This window comes from Ochotona curzoniae, unplaced genomic scaffold (assembly GCF_017591425.1).
Source record: "Ochotona curzoniae isolate NIBS_2020 unplaced genomic scaffold, NIBS_Ocur_1.0 contig_43, whole genome shotgun sequence".
Lineage (NCBI taxonomy): Eukaryota > Metazoa > Chordata > Mammalia > Lagomorpha > Ochotonidae > Ochotona > Ochotona curzoniae.
The window spans coordinates 5,158,697-5,176,407 of NW_024466218.1; the positions used below are offsets into that span (position 1 = coordinate 5,158,697).

The 17,711-nt window shown below is 41.3% G+C and overlaps 1 protein-coding gene across 1 annotated transcript in view; it reads left to right on the forward strand.

Annotated features, from left to right (window-relative positions):
• Positions 1-17,711, forward strand: part of CDH2 (cadherin 2) — a 222,125-nt gene that overhangs the window by 11,747 nt on the left and 192,667 nt on the right. The window contains exon 2 of the mRNA XM_040984837.1: positions 16,293-16,404. Coding sequence (XP_040840771.1) covers positions 16,293-16,404 — 112 coding nt within the window. The remainder of the gene's footprint in view (positions 1-16,292; positions 16,405-17,711) is intronic.

Sequence of the window (17,711 nt, forward strand, 5' to 3'; positions counted from 1 at the left end):
TTTTGAATAATTACTATGTGTCAGGCATTGTTCTAAGTACCTTGCATACATTAACTCATTTGTTCTCAAAAGCAGACACTGTTTTACTTAGGAGAACACCAAACCATGGACAGGTTAACTGATGCGTCCAAACTTGTTAGATATAGTGATGAAGCTGAAATTCATATACAAGCATCCTGTGTTAGAGGCTATTCTTAGATTTCATACAGATTTCAACTCAGGTTAGAAAAATAAGTAGATTGATACCCCTATTTTCTGGTGTATGTATGATGATTATCTTTTTAAAAAACAATTTTCAATAAAAACATGCTCTGTGTACATCAGTTTATAAAACATATGTATATACTTTAAAGATTTATAAAATAAGTTTAACAGCCAGCCAGATTAAGAAGTAGAGTATCTGCAGTACCATGTAAATGGCCAGAGTACTGCTTCTATTCCCAAACTGCCATCCTGCTTATCCTATGTATTTATCCATTGCTTTGCTTTGTTTTATAGCCTCAACATTTGTGTACATACTTGTTAGGTACACACACACACACGGAGATGTGTGATTTCTCTGTGCATCATGCGAAGATGTAGGATACATTCAATATGTGTGTAGATACCATGAATGTGTGTGATTTGCCTTTTCTACTTATCATTATGTGTCTATGATTAATTCAGTTGGATTGTGAGCTGGAATTGGTTCAGTCACACTTCTGTTGAGCATTCATTGTATGCTATGAATATGGCCAAGTTTATTCGATGTGTTGCTGCTGGATTTGGAGTGGTTTCAGACTTTCACTCTGCTCAGCATGACTTTATGTGCCTTGTGGACATAAGTGACATTCTCTAGGGCCTTTTCCCAAATTTTGAGTATGTATGTGAATGACCAGAAAGCCTGTTAAAACGGGAAAGTTCTGACTCTGTCTCCTGAACTTCTGAGTCAGTAAAGCCTGAGAACTCCCATGCCTGGGAATCTCCCGGTGATAGGATGCTGCTCCTCTCCGGGGTGTGGACCGTGCGGTAGAATGGATGGGTGCTAATCTGAGTATTCATGCTTACCAGCCAGTGCAAAAGTGTTTCCCATAGCAGTCCACCAGCACTGGGTATGTATTTACTTACCCATAATTTTATCTTTAATTTTTTAAAGATTTATTTATTTTTATTGGAAAGTCGGATATACAGAGGAGGGGAGATAGAGAGGAAGATCTTCCGTCTCAGGTTCACTCCCCAAGTGACCGCAATGGCTGGAGCTGAGCCAATCTGAAGCCAGGAGCCAGGAGCTTTTCTGGGTGCAGAGTCCCAAGGCTTTGGGCCATCCTCAGCTGCCTTTCCCAGGCCACAAGCAGGGATGGGAAGCAGGGCCGCTGGGATTAGAACCGGCAACCATATGGTATCCCAGCGCATGCAAGGTGAGGACTTTAACCCCTATGCTATTGCACTGGACCCTACCCATAATTTTATGATACTACTCTAATCAGGCATCCAGGGTTTTACAAATGTGATCAGACTTCAAAGTATCTCTTTTTGGATTACATTTGAATGGTCATAGTTGTGAATGAGTTTGAGAATGTCTTCCATTGTGTGTTGGCCTTTCCTTCTTTGAAGTGTCTGTGCAAACCCCAAGCCATATTGGATCAAACCTGTAACTTGACTGTAACTCATTCTTGGTGTTTGCTGCCTTTTTCCCTTGCCTGACATATCCCTGCAAGGTCATGATATCCCTGCAGGGTCGTGTGAGGCTGCATTTCCAAAGATTAGAACCTTTCTGAAAAATGACTGATGTGATCACATCTCCAGTATTTATTTGGTATTTACCATGTCACAAGTCAAGTGTTTTGATTGCATTTTCTCAAGTAATCTTCATATCAGTCCACTATAGGAGGTAGACATTCATGCCATGATCTGTTTTTATCAGTGTCTAAATGTGGCCTTGCTTGAACTGTGCAGTTTGGCTGGTAACTCCCTGTTAACTCTGTTGGTTCCTTGAAAGTCTAAAAGCACGGACTTAGTGGGAGTAGGATAAATGTGTTCTAGACCCTGAAGGGTTTCAGCCTGAGGGAGAATTTGCCTTTGGAATCAATACTCAAAGGATGTCAGAGTTTTCAGGCAGAAAACTCTGGCGTTAGGATTGGAAAGTTCTAACAGATTGACTCAGGATAAGCTGGCATGGAATCTGGTGATTTTTCTCAGTGCTCACAGAGCTCCTTGGTGTTGGCTTAAAGAAATTGTCTCGTTATGGTTGGTGGTTCTTTCTATGAATAGCCCAGTTTCTCCAGATCTTGCACCTGCTTCAGCTAGACCTGTACTAACCCAGTAATACAGGAATATCTGTAGTTTTCTGTTCTCAGCACTTGGATCCTCCAAATACTTAAAGGTCCTCTTGATTGTTTAGCCTTAGATATTCAACACTGAGCCATTTCAGTAGGCTTGGAGATCTGGTGGTGGTTAGTGACACTGTTTGACCTTTGTTCTTCCCATTCTTTGAGCTTTTGCTTTGGAATGTTACTAAGACAATGACTTATAGATAATTTTGTTGTCCCTGAATGGACCTAAAAGACTAGTGCTTTCTATGCATCTCACTGCTTTAAAAATAAGAATCAGCAGATAAAGATCAAAGTACATCCTTTATTACTGATGAAGACAAAGTTGGATGATGGGACTTAGATGTATCACGTCAGAGAACTAATTGCTCCTTCTTCTGTCTGACAGTGCTGGGTTCAGGACTGACCTCCGGCTGCAAGACCTTCAGCATATTAACAGTGCTGATCCTGGTTGGCTTAACCTGGCTTCTGGTAGAAAAGCACTGAAGAGGGAACTGGCCTCTAAGCCCATTTGTTCATCCAGACTTATCAGAGGAGTTAACAGAGATAAACAAGAGGGGGATAGCACCCAGTCCTTGGAAATAGGGAACAGGGATTCCATTGTCATAGTCTCCAAATTTAGGTTAACTTTCTAACCAGTCTGTGCTCAACCAGAAATGTGCTCAGCCCGTCAGAGAGGTAGATACATATGCGTTGGACCACCTTGTTGCCAGCATCATGATGTGTCCGTCTATAGCTTGATGGTTTAAACCTAATGGGGCATGTAAGATGAACACAGCAATAGTCAAACAGCCTGTAGATTTAGCAAGCAAAGTCCAGCCCTTGGAAGAGTTATTTCAGGAAAATTAGTATTCCAGAGCTTATCCTTAGCGTTGCAGAGACCATCACACAGAGTGGGACTGGCTGAGTGAAGGACTGGAAGGGTAAGGCCAGAGTTCAAAGCTTTTGAACCTGCTGGCTGAGAAAGAAAAGCACTCTCAAAGGAAGAAGCCATCAGACATTTTCAAACCTTGTATTTTGGTGACGGTATCTCAAATGCCAACTTTCTGCTAGGAAGCCCAATGTGTAGGGTACATCCCACTCCAGATGGAGAATGCAAAGTGCTAAACTTTATATACCACTGGGAGCCTCTCTCAGTTGAGTTTTGTTTGGTAACCAACACTTTCAGAACTCACGTTTCTTTGATCTCCTTGCAAGAGATGGCCTAGTGTTGTCATTGCATGGTCGTGTGCTGGTGGACACCCTGCCTTGGGAATAAGTGTTTACAGTCTTGTGCCCTGGTGGCTTGCTGTGCCGCTTGCTGTAGGATCACTTTTGTGCAAGAATACTATCTTCAAGAGAATATTTCTTTTTCCTTTGTTTTTGTTTAAAAAAAAAAGAAAGAAAAAGCTCTGGAGAGTTTGGTAGAAGTTGACCTTTGAGCTAGTGACCTTGGAGCATGACCTGTGAGCCATAAAGATCCAAGCTTTGCCCTGACCGGAGTAGAATTAGAGGCAGCCAATCCTTTGTAGCTCTCATAGACTTGTCACTAATAATTTAAAGTGAGATCCTTGCAAAAACTCTTGAACTTGTCACTTAATTGCAAATGCTCCACTCACTAGTCCTTGGGCAGTCGTGGTTGAAATAATCTTTATTTTTCTGTCCCACAGCAGCCTCTGCTCATTTAAGGTGAGACCCACAGGCACCTCTGGAAGTTCTGAATTGACTCAGAGCCTTGCCAGAGCCAGGTGTCAGCAGCCTTTCACCAGAAGAGTTTACCATTTGTGTAAGGTCACTGTGCATCCTCCCTGTCTTCTAAGACCTTTGACCTATGGCCTTTCCATAGGCTGCTGTCACTCTAGGCTGTGTAACTCCAAACAGCCACATTTCTACAGAATAAATCCCACTAAGTTTTGATTGTGCATCAAGATCAAAATGTCCCCTGTGGTGTAGGAATTAAAGCCTCTTGACTGCAAAAGTCACCTTCCTAACCAAGTGAGAAATGTATATGAACAAAGTGAAATGTTGGTTTGCGCCTGCCAGAAGTCCCGTTCCTCTCTTGATTATTACGTCTTTAACATTAGAATTCTTTTTTCTTTCTCAGGTTTTCGAGATAGTTTGCCAAAGGTCAGTCTTCTGAAAGGTCCAGTATGTAGGGCTTTTCTTCCTTGCCTGAGTTCAGAACAGGTGACATGTGGACAGGAAAGGGGAGTCACCATGATTCTGGTGAGTCCTGGGATTGAAGATGTGTTCTTTATCTGTGGAATAGGCCCCGTTACTAAATCTGATTCCCAGAATTCCACAGATGTCCTCTCCTCCCCTCCTGAGGGCTGTCAAGGATCTGCCAACTCCCAGAGCGGAAAATGAGATCACCACGTTTATTTTCTGTGGGACTGTGACTCCCAAGTGGGAGGAATAGGGGACAGGTTGGGCACCAGCTGCCCCATTTTTTTCAGATGCAACCTTCGGGTGAGTTCAGTCCATCTCTCACTTCTCTAGAGCAGCAATTCGAAAATGTTTGAGTGTCAAAACTCTTACGCTCGGAAAAGAAAATGTTGAATACTCCAGGGGGTAATAATCAATATATAATAAGTAATTATAATTTATTATACAAATAATAATAAGTTTGTGTTTTTTTGAAACCGAAACAGAAGACAGTGGGCAGAGATCTGTCGTGCTTTTACACTTTTGTCTTTCATATCCAGGGTTTAATAAAGAAAGCTAGTTTCTCATTTATGCATCTGTATTTTCTCTGATAAGATACCACATTGCACTTAGGTCCTGTAAATTTCCACTTTATATTTGTGAAGGAATGAGAATGAAAAAGTCAAATAATGTATTATGAAAGTAGTTTTGTCTTTAGTGCTGCCTAATTGACCTTGGGGCTCATTCCTGGACCTTGCTTTGAGACCCGCTGTTCAGCATGTGACTGTTAGATTGGCAAGGTTTGGAACTGTTAAGAGTTAGCAGACTTCATCAACACCTGGACAGAAGTGAAAGCAGAGAATAAACACTCCCTCTCTACAGATTACTTGGTGAGCCTATCCAGGTGCCAGCTTTGGGCCCTGTGTTGTCACCAGAACTGGCTATGGTCGCTGGGCAGTCTCTTAGTGAACATGCAAGCTTTCTAGGCTTTTCCTTTGATTATTTCTTCTATTAGAATAATACTGGCCAGGGCTTTGAGCTCCAGTGGTGTTGACACTAGCTTCCTTTCACCACAGTACATTTTGGAAGCTATACCACAAATGTTGTTTTCTCACAAGAATAATGTTGTTATGGTGATGTGTTTATCTTATCAAGGGCTTGGAATTAGGTAAAACAGCACTATGACCAGCTATTCAAATTAGATCAGAGCTACAGGGCTGTAAACAGCTGTAGCTGTTTTTAATAGGGGAACCACACCCCAGGTTTTATGAAACAGATCTATTTGTAAACAGATACAAAAGGCCCAGAGTCTAGAAAATATACAGAGATTATTACAATGTGTCGTTTAGTCACCCATCAATATCCATGGTATCCATGATAGAAATTTACCATCTTTTCATATGTACTCTTTTAGCAGAGTATAGATGGAGAAGTGAATCATCAATTCAGATGTCTTGAAAAACAAGATATTTAAGAAAGTTTAAGAAAATTTGCTTACCATTTTTTCCCCATGGTGAACAGAAGCGTTGAAATTTATCACCATATATCATCACATGTAAGCAACAATCACATTTTTGGGGAAAAAAAATTTAAAAGCAGCAGGCAGAATTTTCACTTGGTCTCAATTTATATTGAACAGCTTCCAGCCTTCAGTTAGTTACATGTTATGTTTCAAAGATTATGCATAAATCCTGCTGGATTTTTTGGTGATTGAGCAATAGTTAAAGATTATCACCAAAGCCATTTGCTGTTAGTTTACACAACCTTCCCTAAGCTTACTAGAAAAAAATTCTCTGGACTCTGCTTCTCAGTTGGAGTTCTTGCCCAAAGAAGGGCACTGCGAACAGGATCTACCTCTTGGCGTTGTTTTAAGGCATTATTTAGGATATTATGCACAGAAAACAACCTGACACACTTCCTGAACGTGGCAAGCACTCGACAGGTGTTGACCGTCACCTGTGCTTAGTGTATTTGGTTGAATGAATTTCCAAGTCAGTTACAAATGCAGTCTAATGCCAAGTACTGTATAATTTAATGGCATTTTGAGTTTATATATAAGTATATTGCCATCTATAGTGAGTTTAATGAGTTGATGAGGCAGAATCAATGTAAGTCGGGATTGACCCTCTCTCCTGGAATTGCCTTAGGCACTTCTAGAACTTTTAATGGAAGTTAAATCATGCAGCTGGCTGAGCCACTGTTCAATGATGCTGTACTTTGATCAGCCAACTCAATTCATTGGTATATCGTTGCCTGCCCCCCCCCCCCCAAGATGTTTAACAAGTGCACATGATGGTGAGCTCTTGTTTTGAGATTCCACTAAAAGAATTCTGGAGGTCCAACGAGTTTCCTACTTCCCCTGAGTAGACATCCATCAACGTGGGTGTCAGTGGACATACGCTTGTATGTTGTTGTAAGCTTTGATAGGTTCAGTTCCTGGGAGGATTCTAACTCACATTTCGAATACTGGACTCAGTCTTTTGTCCACAAGTTATACTGTGGTGTTGTCTTACGGCTGAGCAGAACTGTGAGGTTGCTGTGTTACTTTCAGTACAATTATGTGCCTATTCTGTTTGTCTTTGCCTCATTGAAGTAAACGAGAATCAAAAAATATAAAAGACAGAAATGCTTAAAAGACACGTCCTATAAATACAGTTGAGTGAAAGGGGGCAAATGTGTGGGCTCAATAAGGTATCTTTTTCATGCTGGTCTGGAGCATGTCTTAGAGATAACAGTGTTAAGGAACCCATACTAAATGCCGTGTGCTCACTCTGTAATGGTACATGACAAAAACAGAAATACTGAAGTCATCCGGGGTTAAGCCTCTGTGACACTGCAGTGTGTTTCCAGGGATGTGCAGTTCAGCTTGTCATCCACGACATTTCTGACACAGAACGTCTTCACAGCGGCAGTCCTCTTGAATCATCTTAACATAGCCTCCAAGATCATGAGAATCCTGAAAAATGTGGAGAATCTGGCAAATGTAATTGGTTTTAAGTTGTACTAAAAAGTAAAACAAAAACAATAGTTATGCAGAATTTATCTTGAACAGTTCTACTATTCTATTACTGTGTACTCAACTAACCGCTTTTTAACAGTTTTTTCACTAATTGTCTTTGTTCTCTCACATTATTTGGAAAAACAAGCCACATAATGAAAATACTATTGTCCTCTTTCGTGTCTACGACCGTTCCGTGTTCCTTAACCCACAAACCACATACTATGAAAGGAATCCCACTTGGGTTTCTTTTGTCTTTCAGAGATGATTTTTTTTTCTTGAGTTCTTTGCAGTGTCCACGCTACAGAACATTTATTAAAAAACCTTTCTCAGGGGGGTGGTCTAGCTGTTAAGACACACTCATTCCACATTGAAGCACCTGGAGTCAGGTCCCTGCCCTGGGAAATGCAGACCTTGTGGTGCATCAGATGATAACTCAAGTCCTGCCACCTCTGCAGACACATGGATTGAGATCGCAGCTCCTGCCTTGACTCGGTCCCCTCTCCAGTGGGCATCTGCGGAGTGAACCAGAGCAGCGAAGGGGAGCTATCTTATCTCTCTGTCTCTCTCCCATCATCCTTCCCTTTCTTCCCCCTTCTCTTTCTCTTCCTTCCCCTCACTCTCATAGGAATATGTAAAGTTGATAAAGAAAATTTTCTCAGGTACTCACAACACAGAGAGATAAAAATTTTCACAATGAACCAGCCTCAAAATAACAATCCCTGTCTGGTGGTCAAGCAGGCGTTGTTTTATAAGCACTGTATTCTCTTTACATGTGGCTGTGACAAGACAGAAGGAGCTGAGGCACAGAGGAGGCTGGATAGCGTGTCAGGGTCACATTGCCATTTGGGGATGGCTGCTGGGTTTCAACCCTAGTAGGTTTGCCATAGAGACTTCAGTTTTAACCACTACACACGTGGCTGCCTTTATTTCCATCAAAATAGGGGAAGGAAAGATATTGAGAGGTTGTTTTAGCCTTGTTGACTTTATCTGATAATCTAGTATATGACAATATAATGATAATAGAATATCTGATGGGGAAAAGGGGAAATATAGAGGCCTTGGCCCTGGGAGAGGGGGGAGATATCCAATTAAGAGTTTGTGATAAACATCATTGACCAGATATTGCCACCAGTCTGGGTTTGAACTGTTGCAGATTTGAACTTTATAGCTAATAATTGGATAGCATTTTAATCAGGAAAAAAGTGGAGAAGTGAGCTAACTGAGGTGTTAGACCATTGTGACTCCACATGATGATGTATCTAAGAAGTTGGATTTAGGAGTGACTTGGAGGAAGTTGGAGAATATCCAGTAACCAAACATGACAGTATAAGAACCATTATTATAAAAGGAAATGGAGAGAGTTGTGGACTCATGGCTTTAACACTCACTGTATTGAGACTATGGGAAAATTTCAGCAAGAAGAAAAATGACATTGCTGCAAGTTCAGAACTGGAACAGAGAGACTAATACGAACAGGAAGGAGGACTCCTCAACTCCTATTACACTTCTGTCCTTTGTAGACAAGGAGGTCGATCTTGAGCCTGGGAAGAGTAGAGCAAATACTTGTAAGAGGAAATTGAAACTCAAGATAGGTGATCTGATTGTCTAAGAGCATGGAGCGGCACTAAATGAGTTCAGATCCTCTGAACAGCATGAATTTCACCCTGATGGACTGAGAGAACTTGCTGACTGGTTGCAATCTTTGAGAAACAGGAGAAGAGAATTACTCACTACTACATTATTGGGGAAACAGCAGTGTCTCTTATGAAAAGCAAATAAGAACTAAAAAAGGTGTAGTTATCAAACAAAAGAAAACACAGCATGATATAGTTAAGCACAGAAAAACAGTTGTTTCCAAATTCCTTTATTGTTTTTTCTAAGCTCTGAGAGTTGAAAGGGACAGCCTAGGGTAGGCTGGGGTGTGATAAGTGGAATTTGGGAACATTTCTGGAGGTGGAGAAATGGGTTGAGCATGTAGCCATCAAATGCAGCATAGGCACCCATTAAAGATACAGATTTGCCCATCATGGCTCTGGAGAATTTTGTTGTAGTGACTCTTGGGTTGGAACTGGGTTGTACTGGAACTATTTTAAACAAATGTTCCAAGTGGTTTGTGATGCCGACCAGGTTGGGGAACTGCTGAACTGTTCGGATGACAGAAATACCTTGTATAGGATTTGTGTTGTCCTCATGGTGTGAACAGTATTATGACTAATAGCTACTATGTGCATTGAATCACTATGGGCCAGATGCTGTCATAATGGCTTCCAGCATATTAACTCATTTAATGCTCATTTCTACCCTATAAAAAGTTGTTACCTTTTTTATTCCTGTTGCATAGATGGTGCATTGTAACTTGCCTGATGTCTCTCAAAAGTATTGTAGGATGGGATTCAAAACCCTGCCTTACAGCATGTCGACATTTTAAGCACCCAGCATCCCATCAGCTGCCCTCTTTTGTGGCCGTTGTCCCCAGGGTTCGTCGGAAGGGCCATGTCTGCGCGTATAATCTGCCTTGCCCGTGTTTAACATCTGAGGAACATCTTCGTGAAGAACTTGGGATGATAACATTTTCTTGATACGTATATTGGGACTCAAAGTCATTGAGACTGAAATTGAAGGCTTTCGTGTAGATATCTGCCCAATAAAAGGCGATCAGCAGCAGCAGAAACGCTGGCTAAGGACACCATGGTTTGCACTTGTCTGGTAGTAAAGATCAGAGTTGTTTTGGGGCATGACAAGCTGAACATCAATCAACATGGGCTTTGTTCAGCTGCACCTTATGCCTGGGATGCCCTTTCCCATTTCCTCCTCTCTCTCCCAGCAAATTTTTAATCATCTTTAAAGTCAAAGCCTAAATGTCACTTCTGCTGCGGAGTCCTCTGACATCCACAGGCAGATTCCTCAGCCCCTTCTTTCTGCTGCTTTAGCACTTTGTTTCTGATGTTTGTGATTATTCTTAGTAGCGTGTGACACCCCTGTTCGCAGTCACCCAGCTGGAAACAGTGGAGGACATCATTTCCTCCTCTCTCTCCTTCCCACCATGAGTCCCTGCCCTCCCTCAGCCCTATTGATTTTAATTGTCTGCATATTGATCAAATCTGCCCCTTCTCGGCTCCTGCAGCTTCTCCCCTGATTCTAGTTTATGTCCTGATTGCACTTGCAGGTGTAATTTGCCCCCATGCCCCACTACCTGCTTCCCATTAACCAGTTAGCTAGCTCTCTAGCAAATACACTTCACCTGTGCTCCCGTGGCCTTTCCCCAGCTTTCTAGATAATCCCAGGCCCAAACTACCTATGATGGAACCCTGTCCAACTCTGCAGCTCAACTCTTCACTTCCTGCCTTGCTTCTTGGACTCCAGCGACACTGAACTCATTGTCATTCCTGAGGCACTGTGCAGTTTGTCGCTGCCTTGTTTTAGCTCAAGCAGAGGCTGCTTGGGATGGCTTTCCTGCGGTCTTCAGTGCCTGGGGGGCTCTGCTTGGAGAGCCCCCAGACTCCCTGCCCTGGACTTTGTTCCTGTGTATCTCTGCCTCCCACAGTAAGCCTGGAGCTGCCTAAGGCAGGAGCTACATCGTGTTTTCCCTTTGTCCAGCAGCGAATAGGCACTCAGTACTTGGTTCTTGAAAGAAATGCTATTAATTCTTCTGTGTTTGGAAAGACTTCAAGGGGTTAGAATGTTGCCTCTTCCCCTTCCTGGATGGGAGGTCTCACATATTTCCTTGCTCTTCTGTGAAAAAGATGCATTTCCTCATTTGTAAAAATAGGGATAATCATGCTTGTTTTCTGTGGGCTGTTGTGCGAATTAAGTGGGATAGCAATGCTGTGCAAAACTTATGCGATTCCTGGGATCTTCGCGGTACAGTTCTGCTGCCTGCTAGACAGTCAGTAGTAGGGTGTTCATACTTTTAAATGTATAGGTGCTTTAAAAGGAATTATCAACAGGCAAATATTTGGTACAGTGGTTAAGTTGCCGCTTGGGGATGGCTATCTCCCGTGTCATATTGTCTGATCTAAGTTCTGGCTTTTCTACTTAAAATGCAACCTCCTGATAATGTGCACACTGGGAAGCAGCAGGCAGTGACTCCAGTGTGGGTCCCTGCCACCCCAGCAGAAATCCTGGATGGATTTCCAACTCAAGATTTCTTTCTGATCCAAACCTGGTAGTTGGGAGTTCCGGGAGTGAGCTAGCGGATGGAAGATCTCTCTGTGTGTTTCTTTATCTCTTTCTCTTTCAAAAAAGAAAAAGAAAGAGAATTCAGCCAAAATTAATATAACAGGAAATACTGTTCTTGACTTGTGACAAATAAAATTCTAGGTGTCTATACATAAAGTGATATGAGAATGAACTTTGCCAGTCTTTTTTTTTTTTTTTTTGTATTATAATAGTAAAGCTATTGCTTTCAGAAAAGATGCCCAAAAAACTTACTCTGTGGCCCTTTATGGAAAAACTTGGTAACACCAGGTTGTGGGAATTAGCTGCACGTAAAATATCGTAATATCGTATGAACTAGAACTAGAACTCTAAACTGTTTTAAATAACTAACACTATCAACAGGAATTTACATGTTATTCACAGCCTTCTCCTTTGCTAAGAACTTTGGGAGGCCGAAGTTCCTCTTTCTCTTATTCAAACTTCTAGAGTTTCACCCTGGCCTAAACGAGTTAGGATAAGCCACAGGTGCTATTTTTTGGCATTGTTTTGGGGAGGAGTTCCAACAAGAATCTGATGAACGCTTAGGTGATAATGAGCTTTCTGCTGGTGAGGAATGTAGGATAACAGTTGGACATAGCTCTTTTGTTGACTGCTATAGGATTTCTTAACCTTTCCTCTGCTGACATTTGCCACAGAGTACTTCTTTGCAGTGGATTCTGTCCTGCTTGGTTGGTATCATGTCTAGTTAGCAGCACCTATGGTATGGACTTTGCCCACTAGAAACCAGTAGCACTTCCATGTCCGTGGTGGGACAGCCCAAAATGTGTCCAGAAATTGCACATGGCTCCTTATTGACAACCACTGTTGTCAAATGTTTATGCTTTATTGAGGGGGGGATTGAGTACTGGGTTCTGGGTGTCCACAAAGCTATGACTATCAAAGCCTTGGGACTGGAGGTTGGCTTCCCTGGAGGCACCAGCTCTGTGGCTCTCTGCACCATCAGGTCTAGCACCAGACTTGGATTTGTAGCGATGCTGCGAGAATTAAATGAAATTAATTTGTTAGCACAGGGCTCAGCATAAAGGAAGCCTGCATCATTGTCTCCAGTTTAGAGATTATATTGATTTGTTGCTTCCTGTGTATTTTTTCAATATGATAATTTCGTTATTTTGGATTAAAAGGGGGAAAATAAGTCATAAATTAGTATGAGAAATATGTATGTTAGTAGTTTCTGTTTTTTAAGGGAACACAATTTAGATTAATAACTGTTTTATTAATAATAGCTATCATTTTGTGGGTCTGTTTTTTGTCTTGGGAAAAAGGAATTTAGACAATTTTGCTGCTGTTGAACATGAATAAAGAGATCTAAAACTGATGCATGATCTGGGGTGTTATTAGTAGCCAGTGTTTGTCAGAGATGTACTTTATAAATATAAATACAGTTTCCACAATGTTCATAGCCAGCCTAAGCAGGTAGAGTGCCCATTCACAGCACAGAAGATTAAGTTAGGGTGTATGTAGGCAGCATGTTGAGGACAGAAGGATCTCTTCTGAAATATGCTGGAAACTGCATATTAGAAGTGAACAGTCACCCTGTTTCCAATGGCACTGATGCAACCTTGAAATACCACACTTGTACCTCATACCACATGCCTGTTGCTAATTCCCTGACCCTTAGGGCAGATCCATTGGGCAGCAGACCACTAGTCCTGGAATTGAAGAAAAGCTTTCTGTTTTTCTCTGTTCTTTAGAGTTTAAAGGAGCTTTCCTGTAAAACTGCAAGCTGACGGAAGCTGACTGTCCAGGTGGAAGTGTGACTGCTCTGGTGCTGTGGGCCTCTGTTGTTTGCTGCTGGCCAGTCGCCCTGGTGAACTCTGCCCTGGCCTGGTGAACTCTGCTCTGCCTCCCTGGGCCAAAGTCAGCTGCAGCCTGGACTCTGTTAGAGGCCTGGACCAGAGCAGAAGAGGCAGACCCCAAACTGGGCAGTGGGACAGGGTTTATAACACATTTGGCTCTTTCATATGGCAGACTGGGGAGTTGGCTTTATTTGTTTTGCTTAGTAAAAGGCAGAAATTTTCTCATCCTGAATGGCTGCTCTGTGCCAGGTCAGTCTAAGTGCCCAGGTATTTACTGGTGTTAAGTGTCACAGTAGCTCACAGATTCCCAACTTTAACAGGTGTTAGGAGCTTGCTTCTTCTCCGTTTGCTCCTAGTATTTGATCTTTTATTATGAAGTGCATGGAGCAAAAAAGAAAAAAGTAGGGGGCATGATAAAATTGGTACCCATATGCCTTTGCAATCTCACATTTTAACTTGTTTGCTAAAGATTTTTTTTTTTAAGAAGTGAATTATTACAGAAAAATTGAAGTCACCCTCATTATACATCCTGACACATTTCTTGTTTATAACTCCCCTAGGGTAATCACTACCTTAAATTTAATATTTTTTAGACCAGGTGCATTTTTCTACTTTTACTGCTCAAGTGTTTGTATCCATCTTTTGAGTTTAACTTTCATACAATTTGAACCATCAATCAAGATTTTGATTTTGTTTTTGTTTGTTGTACAGTTCATTCTGCTCTGTGCTTGTCTTTAGTCTGATCTTGGATTGTTACCAAACAGGTATTTGAATTTACTAAAAATAGTACTCATCTCTAGATTGATTTATGATTGAATTTCACTGTCTTCCATTTAGCTTAACTGGTTTGTTTTGTTTGGGCTTTGTTTTTGAGACATAACAATGGATAGCTATAATTCCACCTCCTCCGTTATAATCTTGTTGAGTATTGCTTTGTTTTTTTAGCTGTGTGAAAATCTGACAGTTTTCTTATCGATGGACGTTGCAGTGGTCTCCTGTTCCTGTTGTTACAGTCATGTTTCAGTGAACATCCCTGCCCATGTGCATTGGAGACTGTCCCTAAGAATAAACCCACAGGGTGTGGTAGCCTAACTGCTCAAGTCCTCGCCTTGCACATGCCTGGATTCCCTACGGGCACCAGTCCCAGCACCCGGCTTCCCATCCAGCTTGTGGCCTGGGAAAGCAGTGGTCGAGGATGGCACAAAGTCTTGGGACCCTGCACCCATGTGAGAGACCCAGAAGAGTCTCTAGACTACTGGTTTTAGATTGGCTCAGCTCCAGCTACTGTGGCCAATTGGGGAGTGAATTAGCTGACAGATCTTGCTCTCTGTCTCTCCTCCTCTTTGTATATCTGACTTTGCCATAAAAATAAATCTTAACAAAAAGAAAAAAAAACCCAACATAGGCTACAAAGGTACTTCCTAGAGAAGTGGAATGAAATAAACATTTACTTCATTGCAAACAAATAGAAAAACATGCACTTTTTAATAACATGGACTTGCATGAGCTCTTTGAAGGGCCCTTGTATATATATTTGTTTGCCAGAATTGCCCAGTTGTAACCCGGTGTGATGGTACTAGCTTCCACTCACACCTGTATAAGAGGATTGGTTCCTCTTCATTCTTGCCTCTTTACAGGCTTTTCTTGTGGTGGGTCTCAGTCTGTCACTATTGTGTCAAGTCATTTTTGAGATTGCATTCTGTGATAATGAAGTTTAAGTTAATTTTGTTCTCTGTTTTCTCCACTTTGAAAACACAAAAACACAAGTTCAGGTATTAGTCACGATTGGGGGTGGGCGTTAGTATTGCAGTTTCTCAGGTGTAATCAAACAGGTGGTCTTTAATGAGGAAGTTGTGTTGCTGAGGACTCTTCTGGGCTTCCTGACTTTCTGGGGTGTTCCTTGCTCCTTCTCCATCTCTGATTCTCCTCTTGGTGTTAACTGATTATAATGCTGTCCCTGTGGCTACTGCAATTCCTCTAGGGAGGCCTTAGGCCTCTCCTCCTCTTCCTGTGCTTGGATCCCCATCAGTGCAGGGTGGAGCCTGACATCATTAGTGTCCATCCTCCAGGAGCTCTGCTCTGTGCTAATGGTCTTGTGATTGTGTCAGTAGGGCTGGAAGAAGTAGTGAAACTAAAGGGGCTAATGCGCTGGCTGTGGCTGAGCCTGAAGCTCACTGGATCCTTAGCTGTGCATGTTGATGCTGCATTCAAGGGCCAGAGACAGTTACTTTCTGATTCTGATATTTAATAAGAGACAGTTTGATTTCTCTTTACTTGCATATCTTAAAGCAACTCTGCCCTTCACATTAGAGAAACACATACTTTTCGTTGTTCGATTTTACTTGTACAGTACGGTGTATTTCTGCAGTAGCTGTTTTGTGTTTTTGTTTATTTTTGATGAGCAAAGTACATTGAACTACATAGAGAATCAGAAGAGGTTATGAAAATCTACACATTTGGACAAATACGCTTACCGTGAGCAGCAGTAAGGAGTGATGATTAATTGTGGGGCCCAGACAACATTGGTTGCCTGTCAACTCCAGGCCCCCTTGATAGTTTTTCAGTCACAATGGCCATTTTCATGGAAATGCGAGGTCCCTACCAGGACCTGGAAGGTGTGTTATTTAGGTTTTTCTGGACTGGACAAATGGGATTTGTTTCTTCTACTCTGGTTATCAAAAAGATTAACCCATTGCCCTCTACATTTTAATTGTAACCATTTGGAAACAAAGGGGTTGTTTGTAGGACGGAGTTGGGAAAATGTGGCTTTATCCAAGTGGAATGTTTCTCAGTTGAAGGAGGCAGCAATTGTTACATGCGTTTCTTTTTTTCCTTGTGTTGTAGGTGTCTGTGGGGGCTTCTGATGAGATTGAATTATGCAAGACTGGATTTCCTGAAGATGTGTACAGCGCTGTCTTACCGAAGGATGTACATGAAGGACAGCCGCTTCTCAATGGTACTGTCCCATACAGGCTTCTCCATGCAGCACACAAACCACAAACCAGTGTCTGGGTCAGCTTTCCTCCATCTCAGGCATAAATTTTTCAGTCACTCAGGAGAGTAGAGGGACTATCTTAGATTCCAGAAGAGCTCATAAGTCTCTTAGGTACATAATTGGATGGCTCCTGGTCTCTTGAAAAATTCAGGGTTTTTTCCTTTGTAAATTTCCTGTATGCATCTAGCTTAAGTTGAAGACTAATATTTGCCATAATTTAGTACTAATGTTTTTGAAATTTTTTTATGGCAAGCATCTTTTCAGAATCTGCAATTAGAAAAAAGGATTTTATTATAATACTACCTTTGACAAAAATGTGTCAAACTTTAATATTTAACTAGCTCATAAAGAACAATTTACTCTCGAAAGAGTTAGTCTGAATAGAGTATATTGTTTATAGAAATTATGGGATTGCTAATTTTGCTAATTTAGTTGTAACATATGTGAGTTTCAAATATAGTCTCATTCTCCACTTGAATATGGAAGTTCATTATAGTTACTGTTTGAAATCCCTCACCAGTAAGTCTGGATAAAATGTGAAATAAAACCTGAATATCAAAACAATTAAAATTAAGAGCTCCACTTCTTGAACCCTAATTGAAAGCAAATAAAATTTGGGATAGTGGTATCTTCATGAACTTTAGTATTGTACAAAGTGTAAAACTAAGAAGACTGATTATTATAAGTTGTATTTGAAAGTTGATTTCCCACTTTTTTTTTTTTTTACATATGTCTGAGTGTGCTTTAGAGAACTATTTTGGAAAACCTGTGAACCCTCACTGGTTAATTTGCACAGAGCTGTATCACACCGTCTTCATTGAAGTGGCTCTGCTACACTCACAAAACAAAGTGGCATGACACTTTGGAGCACCTGAGATGGAGGACTTCAAAATGGAAATGGACTCTAGTTGTTGGAGTCTTTGCTGTAGCTTACATTTTATTTTAATTGCTATGTGATGGATGATTTGGTCACACCTGTGAAGTTGAAGAATGTTTTAAGTTTTTCAAACATTTCTTCCTGCCCACCTCACTTCCTGGTATTTTCATGACTAAGCGTTTGAGTTTAGTCCTTCTCAACGCTGAACTGCTATCCTGCCCTATGGGTGATGGTTGACATGATGGAAGTCCACTTTAAGTCACGGGATGTAGATTTTGTTTAACTTAATGGGAGTCTTTACACTTTTGAATGTTTAGGTGGCATCCTAGAACTTGTTTAATATATAAAATGTGATTTGAATGTGCGGAAAAAAAATCAGATGAATGAAATA